At 40.3% G+C, this 13,154-nt stretch overlaps 1 protein-coding gene across 33 annotated transcripts in view; it reads left to right on the forward strand.

Moving 5' to 3' along the window:
* Window positions 1–595: 595 nt before the first annotated feature.
* The window catches only part of RIMS2 (regulating synaptic membrane exocytosis 2), a 775,242-nt gene continuing 762,683 nt past the window's right edge, over window positions 596–13,154 (forward strand). For 12 of the 33 annotated variants that reach the window (XM_063642900.1, XM_063642908.1, XM_063642901.1 and 9 more), the window contains exon 1: window positions 1,628–1,929. In XM_063642900.1, coding sequence (XP_063498970.1) covers window positions 1,754–1,929 — 176 coding nt within the window. In that variant the 5' untranslated portion in view covers window positions 1,628–1,753. Of the gene's footprint in view, window positions 1,930–13,154 lie in introns of all 33 variants that reach the window. The other 21 variants (XM_055286987.2, XM_055286992.2, XM_055286977.2 and 18 more) reach the window with 6 other exon arrangements.

Genomic DNA, 13,154 nt, shown 5'->3' on the forward strand with positions numbered 1-13,154 from the left:
GCGCGGTTTTCCACAACTTCCTCACGCCCGGCTCCCGTCGCCCTGTCCCCGCCCTCGACACCACCTGCGTTCCCCACTCGCTCCAACCTCCCTCCCCCGCTATCCCCTCTTGCGGGCCTCCAGCTCTCTGCCCCTTTCCTGGCCCCCATCCCTGACACCCCAGGGACCCTTCCTACCTCCTCACGTCCTCCCTCCTTCCAGGATCCCGCCCTGACACTTCGGGGGCCCTCCCGCTACGCGCGCTCTTTCTCCTCAGGTCCTGACACCTGGGCGCCCCCTCCGCGTCACCCGCCTTCAGCTCCAGCCCCGACTCTCGGGCGCCTTGCCACTCTTACGCTCCCCGCCCCGCCCCGGTCCCTCAGGCGCCCCCACTCCCCGCCTCTACCTCCCTACCTGCCACACCTGGCACCCCTGCCCCCACCCCCGCTCACACTCTTCCCCCCGCCCCCGACACCTCGGGCGCCCCCTCACACGCTCATATTCTCCACACTTCCGTCCCCGAAAACTCGGGCACCTTCTCCCTTCACGCTCAGTCTCCCCTCCCTCCCCGCCCAGCCCCGGACCCAGCTGGAGATCGCACTCGGGAGGGGCGGCTGCCGCCCGCGGGGCGCCCGCGGTGCCCGGGCCTGGGCGGCGAGGAGGTGACGCCGCCCCCGCGGGAAGAGCCCGGGAGGCGGAGGGGCGGAGGAGGTGCTGGCGGCGGCACTGAGCGGCGGCGGCGGCGGCGGCGGCGCAGGGCGCGCGGGCCCTCCGCGCCGACTCCATGGACCCAAGGGGCGGCGGCTGAGCGACCCTGGGCCGGGCGCGTGATGAGGAGGGGCCGGCGCCAGACCCCGCTGCACGTCGGAGCTCGCCTGGATCCGAGCGTTGGCAGCAGAAGGGCCCTGGCCCCGGGATTCTCTTCCGCTAGCCCCCGTCATATCTTCTCTGCTTTCGCTTCTCCACTCTAGCCCGGGGTGGGGTGGGGGTGTGGAGTTGGGGTCTCCGCGGCGGTTTCTGGCCCCGGGGCCCTCTCCCGGGTGTGCCTGGAGGAGTTCTCCCTCTGTGGCGCACGGCAGCCCTGTGACGCGTCAGCCGGCGGGACGGCTGAGTTGCTTCTCCGGGAAACCGTTCCCGCTTCCTCACGACCCTCCCCGCTCCCGCCTGGGTGCCCCTCGGGCCGGCAATACTCCGCCTCCGGGCGCTCGAAGCCAGTTCCCAGGGGGCTGGTTCGCAGGCACCCCTTCCCCTCCGAGGCGGCGCGTGCGCTCCCGGCCCTGACCGCGGCCGGACACACTCGCGCCCCGGTCCGCCTGTCACCCTCGCGCCCCGGTCCGCCTGTCACCCTCCCGCCTGCTCCCTCCAGTCACCCTCCCGCTTGCTCCCTCCAGTCACCCTCCCGCCTGCTCCCTCTAGTCACCCCACCCTTAGCTGTCCCCGCCACCTTACTCCACCACCCTCCCCCGCCTCTCCGCGCACTCCGCGTCCCGGCCTCCAGTTCCCCTTTCCCTTGAACCGCTCACTTCACAGCCCTTCGCCCCCGGGAAAAAGAAACATTTTCCGAAGCGCACTCCTCAGCCCTCCCTCCCCACGCGCTCGCCCTCCCCTCCCCCTGCTCTTTCTTGGGGGAGGGGGGCTGTCGCCTTGGATTGAAGGCCATTGATTTGTATGTATTTGTCCCAGCGCTGGAGGCTGCCCCAGCCGCCGCGCCGGTGCCGCCGCTGCCAGTGGAGTTGCCTCCCCGCTTCCCTAGAGTGGTTCGGCTCCACCAAACATGTCGGCTCCTGTCGGGCCCCGGGGCCGCCCGGCTCCCACCCCGGCGGCCTCTCAGCCGCTTCTGCAGCCCGAGATGCCTGACCTCAGCCACCTCACTGAGGAGGAGAGGAAAATCATCCTGGCCGTCATGGATAGGCAGAAGAAAGAAGAGGAGAAGGAGCAGTCCGTGCTCAAGTAAGGACCTGGCTCCATATTCCCGCCTCTCTCCCTGCCCTCCGCCCCCTCGGCCGCTGCCCTGCGGCCGCCTGCGCGCCCCAGTTCGCCGCCCTCCCTCCCGCCGGCGGCGCCCAGGCCACGAGGGCTGCGGCCAGCGCCGGCCGCCCGGGCTGTTTTCTGGGTGTCTGAGAGCAGGGGTGTGTGTCGGGGAGGGAGGGCGCCAAGGCCGGCTGAGGTGAGGGTGGCGAGCCTTAGGGCGGTGTGATTTTCCCTGGAGCCTTTCTGGATTTCCCCGCTGGTCATCTTGGCTCCGGGGCCCCAGCGGGACTGGGGCTGAACCCAGGCTCTGCTCGTACCCTCTCCTTTCCCGCCGCGCTGAGGCAGTGACTGGGGCACAGAATCCAATATGGCCGTGCACAGGTGCTCCCTTGGCCGGACCCGGGCGAAGGCGCGCTGGCAGGGGATGCGGACGCCACCCTGGTCCCACGCCTCCGCGGGGCGGCTCTACCAGCAACGCGGGACAGAGCAGGGCTGCCCACGGTGGCTGCGAGCAGAGGGCGGCGGCGCGGGCGAGGGGCCTAAGCTCTGTCGCGTCTCGGGTGGGTGTGCGTCCGCCGCCATCTTCCAGCCCCTCCCACTCGGCGAGTGCTAACACCCTGTACTCTGCTGCTGTTCCTGTTTGCAACTAGTAAATCTGTTTAATCCTGAAGAGACTCCAGTTCCTACCATCACTGCAGTTTGGGATGCTCCCTACCTTGTGAAATTCTACTATTCTTGCTCACAGTCTTGGCAGGCCGGGTTTTTCTTAGGGTGGGAGGAGTGAAAGCAGCACCCAAGCATCCGTTTACCGGCTCTGGAACTTCAGCACCAGGGAACTGTCCAGACAGGGTTATCTTTAGCTCTGAGACTCCTTTTCTGGTTAGTCTAGCAAAGAGATTTGTTTCTACAAGGTTTGCTTTTGAATGTTTTATGGTTATTTGATTTCTCAGTTACTTTGTGAAAGAGGTTATTCAGAAGATGTGTAATCTTTTTATGTTTTTCCAACTTGGCTTTTTTCTTTTTACTTGAAATGAGTTATTCAGATGATTGTTTTGTGTTTTATCGAGTATACGTTTCCCATATTCTCCACAGAAATATACAATTGAAAGTGTAGAGTTCCTCTATGAAGGAACTAATACACTCACCTCTATTCAGGTACATTTTAAAAGCAGGTTGTTGAATTTAGTAGTCTTTCATGTACTTATAAAGAAACATTTCATTGTCAGTAGGTATATATTTTCATATTTTAATGAAAAATACCACTTTAAATAATTTATAGTAGCAAACATCAAACATTCACAAATCTTAGAGAAAGATACTATTTCTCACAAAATATTGAGTGGCTAAAAGAGCAAATATATTCCTGAAATAACTGAAATTAAGAATGTCTTCATGAAAGCTAATTTCTGGCATTGAATACTTATTTGGGAATGTTATTTATTAACAGCCTTGGGATATGAAGAAATTAAGAGACTTAAGCAGTTTACTCCAACTAATAGAAGAATGAAGCATTATTTTTAGAAGCTTTTTGAGCATACTTCTTACTGTGCTTAACTTTTTTTTGTATACTAACAATGCCAAGCTTTTGATGACTTGCAGTTTGATATTTAAATATGTGAACTTATGCCTTTTACTATAATTGCTAAAAATCAGTGCGGCCAAACTGATGCTCCAGTAAAATGTAGTTTTATTTTTTTGACTTACCTGTTTAAATATAAAATGTGTTTTTATTTCTTCATCGTAGAAATACTATGTGGCTAGTTCACTGTAGTTCTAAGTTTATTGTTTTAATATAGAAATTTAAGTGGACTTTCAAGTATTAAGATTATTCAAAATGAACAGTATGTTAGGAAGATGTTGTAAAAGGGTTTTTCAGGTAGCTACATATGTATATATTATATCTGTATGTAAACCTACATACTATTCAAATACATATAGTATTTACGTATTCATATTTCCATAGTTTAGATAGAAACAGATGTTCTCTAAACACATATTCATACAATCTATAAAATTACACTGATGAAAAATATATATTCAGATTTCTTTTAAATATTTATTTGCATTGCTACCTTAGTCTTAGAAAGGAGTCTTACCTCAAAATGGCTTTCATGGTTTCACAATTCTTGTTGTATTTATTTTAACAAAAAGTTATTTGGAGGTTAAAGCATAATATATTTCAACATTTGGTTTTAAATGTTCTCAATTTTTTTTTAATGAAAGAGTAGGCAAGGAAATGAGGAAATGAATAGACTTTATAATGGAATTATAGTAATGAGAGACAAATCATTTTGAAGATCTTGACAGTTTACTAAATAATACGTTATCAATATTGGGTATTAAATAACAAATACATAAGAAAAATAATACTAACATTCTTCAATGGTTACTATTTCCCATGAAGTTTTAGGGTTCACTTACCTAGTCATTACTATCCTTTGTTTCTTTTTAGTGCTGTTCATTACATTGGAAATTAACATATATTTTAAGAATAGAGAGAAAAATAAACTGAAATTTAAATGCATGTCTGCTGCCTTTTAACATTTATGTTAAAAAATACGTTTGATGTGTGAAGATATTGCAATGGTTAGATAAAAGTATTTTTGCATGATTTATGACTTTCAATGTTCATATTAAGTATTCATGCAAAGTGGAGAAAAAGAATTTGAACCTTATTAATATATAGATGACAATACCTAGGTGCATATAATTTATAAGTAAATATGCATGTAGTAAAAGATTCATGCTTGAGATATTTTTAATAAGAGACTGAGTGATCAAAACTGAGACCATTACTGTTATCTCTCACCTTAGGAGGCTGAATAATTAAAAACTATTCCTAATTATTAGTAATTTCTTCAAAGTCCAGCTGAACATCCCCATAGGAAGTCTATCATCATCAAATAATACCATTTTACATATGAGCGAGGTACTATAATTTTGGAAGCATTTAAAAATTTCAGTAGAATCCTAATCAGTAATTACTTTAAAAAAATCCTTTCATGTATTCCTGTAGCAGTTTAAATTTGGCTAATTCAATTTATCAGTAAAATTTATAATGTCCTTTTACTGACTAACGTTTTTTTCAATCTTCCAAGACATCTCAATGATTAATGTTTTTAAGTCTTGTCTTTCAAGATTGTAAACTTCGTGAGGGCAAGAATCAAAATTTACCCTTTTTTTGAGTTTGTGTTTTGCAGCATCCTTAACACTTGCACATAATAAGTACTTAATAAATTGTTTATTTAAATTGTGGTAATGTTAATGAGGTAGCTTATCAATTTTGTGGGACAATGAAGAATCATTGTTTGAAAGAAAAACGTAATTTATTAAAAGTTGAATTTCCAGTGGGATTTTGTGTAATTGTGAAAAAATGTCTGAGGAAAGCAAACCCACTAAATCAATAGAAAAGCATTCAGTAAATAGTGAGTTTCTAATATGTACATATCATAGCCTTTCAGATAAGCTTTTTGTAACACAAATTAGAAATTATGTGTTTCTTGATGTGTATATTTCCATTCATAGTTTAGATTTTCTGTTAAAGGGTTAATTTGCTCCCCAAATAAAGGAAGGCAATAAGTAAAAATTTTCCTGATAGATTAGGGTAACAATTAGTATATATTTAGCATATATATAGTGAGCAGTTCTCTATTTTTTAAAATAATTCAATTTTAAAAGTATTTTCCAAAGTTAATTTATAAAATTTTGAAATAAAATTTCTTTTTTTTTTCTTTCTTTCTTTCTTTTTTTTTGAGATAGGGTCTTTCTTGCTTTGAGGCCCAGGCTGGAGTGAGGTGGCGCAATAATGGCTCACTGCAGCCACAACCTCCTGGGCTGAAGCGATTCTCTCACCTCAGCCTCTGGAGTAACTGGGACCACAGGCAGGTGTCACGACACTCGACTAACTTATTTTTTGTTCTGGTAGAGATGAGGTCTCCCTATGTTGCCCAGGCTGGTCTTGAACTACTGGGCTCAAGTGATCCTCCCTCCTTGGCCTCTCAAAGTGTTGGGATTACAGATATGAGCCACCCGCAGCCCCCCAATTTCTTAGCTACCTATTTCCCCCACCCAGAGCCAACTACTGTTACTAGTATATTTTATATTGTATACTCTTCTAGAGACAGTCTATGCATAAGAATAAATACATGTGTATACATAATATTGTGTGTGTCTGTATATGTGTGTATGTGTGTGCTCATACATGTATGTATGGATGCATGTAAACGTAAAAACACAGATGTGTCCTGCAGTTTGCTTTATAGGAGGTCAGTTCCACATCTGTGACTATATAGCTGCCTCATTAACCTTAATGGATATAGGATATATACTATCCCTTTTAATGAATATTCTGTAATTTCTTTAACTAGTACCATATTTGTGGGTATTTAAGTTTCTTTTAAGTATTTTGTCATTAGAAATTTTTAGTATTTATCACAGTATTATCTGTGTAAATATATTATCTCATACATTTCCTACATGCATGAATGTATATTTGAGACAGATTCCTAGAAACAAAGTTGTTGGGTCAAAAGGTTAGTGTACTTTAAATTTAATAAATACTGTGAAATTTACTTTTGTAGAGGAAGTGTGTATAAGTGATGTGTACTAAGGGGACTTTCCCACATCCTTGCCAACTCAGTGTGTGGCAATCTTTACCAATGTTTCAATGAAAAAGATGCCACTGTAGACTTATTTGCAATTTTCTTGTCAGAGAGATTGAGAGCCTTTTTAAAAAAATTTTGTTAGAGCCATTTGTATTCCCTTTTCTATTAGTAATTTTTAGTGATTTGTAGAGGCTGTCTTACATGTTATTGTTTTAGGACTTTGTTTATGCCTTTTTTACTGGTCAGGATTTAAAAAAATTGAATTTATTGTAGTTTTGTTCTATGGATTTTGAGTTTGTGATCTTCTTAGAATGATCTTCCCTATTCTAGTATTTTTAAAAACTACCAATTGAATCATGAATACTTTTAAATAAAAATTGCATATGTAAACCACTGTTGCCATTGCCAAAAAAATGAAAAACTATAGTTTTTAAGGATTCAAAATGCATTCTAAAAAATTGATTGACATTTTATACGAAAACAAGCAAACAAAAAATTGACTTACATTTTATGAAAGAGTATCCAATAAATTTATATATATTGTATTTTAAAGTAAGGGCAATTAAATAATATCTTCCTCTTGACAATAGATTTTGATAAAGAACTAATTATATTGTGCGATGAAGGAAGAGATAGTGGAAGCAAGTGTGATGGACCAGATAAATTTAGACTTGACACCTTACTTTACTAATTAATAATGGTAACTTTTGCTTATATTATTAAACTCTGAGTTTCCTCATCTATACTGTTTGAGTAATAACACCTATTTTGAAGGATTGTGATTGTTATAGACTAAGTATCCTGGTATAACTAAGTTGTGCAATAAATAATCATTATTGTTAACTGATATAGATAGCACTCTTTAAACCTTATCATAGGATTGCTGGGTGAAATTTTCTTATTTTCTAAAAATTGAGAGATTATTTTCCTTGTCTATTATGAAGTCAAAATATGCCAGGAGGGCTTTTAAGTGACTTTATTATTTGTTTAGAAGACTAGGGATGGGGAGAGGGTGGGTGACAACTTGAAAATAGTTTCCTCAGCAAATACCATTCTTAAGGAGCCTGATAACTAAGACATAGCAGTGAAAATAACACTGACATCAAGCTGTTGGTAATCGACAAGATGCTGATAGTCAAAGGTGAATTGAGGGGACTTACTTGTGGAAACTACTTTGTAATTGACTTTAGATTTGCCTCGGTTAAACTTTTTACTCTATTATTTAACTAAAATCTATATTTACTAATTTGTCTTATTCACATTGTATCTAAGAACCCAGAGAACCGTATTAGGTTAAGCTAATTCTGAAGTATGCTTATTGAGCTTAGAATGCTCATCTTCACATCGCCCCTCAAATACACTTAAGCTTTGTATGATTGCCGGTTTCTCATCCTTCTGGCTTAGCTTCAAATTTGGATCTTTAGAGAGCTCTTTTCTGACCACTCTTTCTTACGTAGATTCTCTCCATTATTCTTTATAACAGTAACTTTTATATTTCCCCAATTATGCTTATCAAAATTTACAATGATTTATTTACTTGTTTATGGTCTGTCCACCCTGCTAGATTATCAACTCGAAGAGAGCACACACCATGTCTATTTTGTTCACTAATGTAGCTTCAACTTCTAATTTAATACAATGCCTTACACATAGTAGTACTCAAAAATATTAATCGGGTGAATGAACGCACATTGGGAATGAAATACTATGTTCATCTAGGTGGTACCAGCTTTCAAGGTGAGCTCCAATAATCTTAAAAAAAGATTTGCTTATGTAGTAGTGTCTTTATTTTTGAAATCAAATGTAATTTTTAAACATATGCCCAATTTTGCTTATTTTACATGGAAGGAAACTTACAGTGTTTGTGTATGATTGCAGCTTATCTTTCTTTTGGACTAAGATCATATCTTTTTTGACTAGAAACCAGAAGAACATTGCGATAGATATCATTTTTAAATTTAAGGAATGTTAGGAATTAGGGAAAATTTGGCTGTGAAAGTGATTAAGAGAATTAATACATTTCCATTGTGTTTAGCACAGCCGAGTGATAAAGAGTACACAGAAGACTTTGGATAGAAATAGTTCATGCCCTCCAGGGACAGACAGTCTAAGGCCAACCATAATCATATGAACACATAAAAATGTAAAGTGTCATGAAAAAATACTGTAAAGGTGTTTTTAGTACATTATAACCATGGTAAAAAATATGTCAGACTAATCTTACTAGTAGTTTATTGCCTCTGTGGTATTGTTTTATTATATTGTGTTATATTACACAGTGTCACATAGTTTGTCCTGTTAAAATATCTGAAAGTTTCACTGCTAGATATTAAAAACTTTTGTATTCTCTAGTCACGTAATGAAATACAGATATCTCTGGGAGTTGAAATAATTTTAACCATTATCAGGTAATTCTTAAGGAGCTCATCGTAAGAAACATCATAAACCACATGAAAATTTTACATGGTAAGTGCCAGGAGACTACTGTGCACTACAGTGTATCATGGATATATTTTACAAGAGGAGCACCTGATTCAGTCCTGGGAAGATGCCATCTAGGCTGAATCTCAAATGATGAGTAGATGTTAGCTGGGCAGATTGTTCTCTAAGCAAAAATCTTAAAACTCCCAATTCCTCTTCGCCCCTAAAACCTTTCACTTGTTAAAAAAAAAAAAAAAAAAGAAGAAGACTGAGGACATGGTCAAGAAGTTTGCTTGAAGTGGTTCAGAAGAGCACAGATTTAAATGGTGATGTGTCAATAGAGGAGACTGGGGAGACGGCAAGATTCAGAGCCTAAAAGGCCTTCTATGCTATTCTTTGGATTTGGCATTAGGGAGTCATGGAGGAATTTTAAGCAGTGACACAATATAATTAGACTTCTGTTGGAACAAAAACCACTCTCATTTAATAGATTGGTTAGGAGGTTTAATACTAGAGATAAAGGCACTATTTAGGAGATTCTTACAGTAATCCAGGTAATAAATGATGAAGATATGAAATAAGGCAATAGAGGTGGAGGTGGAGAGTCAAGACAGATTTTTGAAAAATTTAGGAGCCAAAATTGCCAGGATTTGACAGCTCTGTGTTAAGGGTCAGGTAAACTCTTATGATGCCAGACTTGCTTTACTGACTACTGTACATAATATATATCTGTCTGTATCTGCTTATCTCACTTATAGTTAGCTCTGTGAAGTCATCTGGTCCTAGGACCAGTGTTCTCTTGAGGGAGCAGTTGTGAAGTGACTTATTTTATTGTTTTAGTTATTCTAGAGAATTTGCAACATTAATATGAGTAATACAAGTGACTATAACTTGGGATAATGGGATGGTAGTAAAAAGGGCCAAAAGGGATAAAGAAGAAAGGACAAAGAACAAAGGGGAGAAAGTAAGATTAGGGCTCTTGGAATCCATTCATAATTGGAAGGAACCCTTCTTAGTATCTTAGCTTATAAAATTTTTTCTACTGGGTATATTCATACCATGTAATCTTTTCAGAACTTCAGGACTATCATCTTTTTATTGAATATTTCCTACTCCCATTGATAACTTAGTCTCAATGAATTTCTCACCCTCTGGTTTTATTTCATTCGTCGTGTATTTTAAACTATCACACAATCTTTGTTTTATATGTTAGGCTTAGCAAGGACAAATTTCCTTCGCTGTGTATATTTCTGTATCACCTCTAAGGGAATTTTGGAAATGTGAATGTATTTTAGGAAAATATAGAGAGGAGATTAGTTATGGAAATGACATGCTGAAGTTGGTGAAGATTCTGTGCATCTTTATATTAGCTTACTGAATTATTGCAGAATTTCAGAAAATGCTTGTATTATAAAAGGGAGATAAAGTTTATTGGGTTTTGTGATGGGAAGCTCCAGAAATAGGAATTGAGGTAGGGCTATGGAAAGGGGAAAGTTAAGAAAAGGTTTACACAGGAGTAATATATTATTTTACCTACTTTCTTTCTAATACGGGTAAACTACAAAATTGAAGACAACTTTATATATTATGAATATATATCTATATTATATATACCTGTCAAAACTCTTACTTTTCGTACAATACAGTTCTAGCTAAATGCTTTTTAAAGCATTTGGAATTAACAACTTTTGTATGGTTATATGGTTATAAACATTTGGTATTTTTATATAATACAAATAATTTGATAGGTTCTGCTAAACAGAGGAACTGGATAAATGCCCCTTTAAGGCACAGGAGGAATGCCCTTTAGCATTTTTTTCTTCCAATCAAGCTTATGTTCAGCTCGAAGAAAAAAATAGTTTGGTAGTTTCTTGCATCCTGTAACTAGGCTTCTGGGAGGCTAAAACTAGGGGAAAAGGATACACTAAACAATATGACTAGGTAGTAGAATAACCACAATGGTGTTTGGTGCTTTGGTATTGTTCAGTTGACAGATGGAGGTGGTGCTCACATTCATCTTGTTTTGTTGGCATATGTGGTATCTATTATCATTTTTATAATAGTTTGCTTCCCAGGCATATAGATGAAAATCTGTTTTATCACATGTAATTCCTTTTAACTAAAAGCTGTCTTCAATCTGAAAGAATTAATTAATACTTTTATTAGCACACTTATTTTTCTCACTGGGCCAAAATCTAGGTGTAGGCAGGGCTGCATTTCTTTCTGGAAACTATAGGAGGATTGTTTCCTTGCTCATTTGGGTTGTTGAAAGAATTATGTTCTTTAAGTTATAGGACTGAGATTCTTGTTGGCTATTCGGCTGAGGGCTGTTCTTACCTCCTAGAGGCCTCTTTCTGGTACTTGCACATAGCTTGCTATATGTCTGAACAAGCAGTGGGGTATTTTGAATCTTTATTGAGATGCTGTCTCTCTGACCTTTCTTCTGTCATTGCATCTCTCTCTGCCCACAACTAGGAAAGATTTTTTCTCTTTTAAGAACTCATGTGATTAGCTTGAATTCACCCAGATATTCCAGAATAGCCTTCTTATTTTAATCATATCTGTAGAGTTCTTTTTGCCACATAAGAAAACATATTTATGTGTTCCTGCGATTAGGACAGAACATCTTTGGGGGGCCATTTATTCTCCTTATGACATTCCTCTGAAGAGTGCCAGTAGCTATCAATTTGGATATATATTTTTTATAAAGTAGATACTTAACTACTCTTATTTTTTTAAATGTATTTTGTATTCAGAGATACAAATTCCAGAATATCTCTGAAATAATATTTTACTATATATGTTTTACTATAGTTTATAATACTATATTGCCTTCAAATTACCGCCAACGTGCATTCCACTTTTTATTTACTTAACAGTTTCCTCCAGAGTTAAAATGTTGGTTTAACTGGGTTTGAGGTGGAGGGACTGGGGGCAAGAAGTGTGAATTGTTCTGTGCCCTGTACATAAAAATTAAGTACTATTCCTAAGCAGTAGGCATGTTAGTTAATAATTGTATTTATTTTTATAGGGAGAGGAGTAAATAATTTTACCATATGACTAACATAGTGAAGAGTCATTGAAATATTTTCATATGTAGTATTTTCATTATCCAATGGTCATGTTAAAAGACTCAGCATAACTTTATATTCCAGTATGAATAAGTAAATATTTGAATTTAATCTTTCCACAAGAAGTAGTTTCTTTTGGCATGTTGGGTTGAATAGCCATACTCTACATAAGTGTGCCTTCATATATTACTTTTTTGTAATTTTTTACCCTAGAGTCTGGTTTAATGAAAAGATGCACAGTAGTGTATGTTAAGATTAAACTTCATGACAGGGTTTAGGATATAATCAGTTGTTTAACTTAGGCATGTAAAGATTAAAAGTAGCTATGAAATAAAGTAGAAAAAGAAAGTAATCCAAGATTTTTCTTTAAAACTACTAATATAAATTTATGTTGCAGTTGACAGTATGTTAGGATAGACTAGATATCAGAGTCCAGTCATGATAGAAACTATAATAGTAATTTGAACAGGGACATTTTGATATAAAGGATTACTGCTTATAGCAAGGAGCAGCCCTCTTCTAGGGGTGAGATAGAGTACCTACGACAGAAACAAATTTCAGAGAAGCCCTTCCTGTGTGTCTGAGGCTGAGAGTCAGCCCTCATTGGAGGATGTGATTGTGGCCCACTGAGTTGTCTCAGGCTGTGGCAGGCAAGCAGGACATCATCTGTGGGAATGTTGGTGGGACTTAATGAGAAGCTGGCTGAGGTGCTTAGGAAACTCATTGGGAAGCCACCTCTTGGGGTGCCAGTGAGACTTCTTGAGAAACTGTCTGCTGGGGTGCCACTGAAACTTGCTAGGAGGTTGACTAACACTGGGTGTCTATAAGCTACTGGCAACCATGCACTGTAGCAAAAACAACACAACACCCAGAACCTTGAAGTCCTTTCTTCCTTTAATGTCACTATGGCTCCCTCTAGTGACAAAGTTTAACATTTTGCCAACTGCAAAGGAGAAATGGTGACAAGAGTCCAGATTCACTATCACAAAGCAGGTCAAAAAAGCGTGGATTTGGAGCTGAGATGCAGTAAATTTCTAGTAGGCTATGTTATCCCCAATATTCATACCTTAAAACAACAAAGGTTTATTTCTTTTTGACGTTATATGTT

The sequence above is a fragment of the Symphalangus syndactylus genome, chromosome 7 (genome assembly GCF_028878055.3).
Source record: "Symphalangus syndactylus isolate Jambi chromosome 7, NHGRI_mSymSyn1-v2.1_pri, whole genome shotgun sequence".
Lineage (NCBI taxonomy): Eukaryota > Metazoa > Chordata > Mammalia > Primates > Hylobatidae > Symphalangus > Symphalangus syndactylus.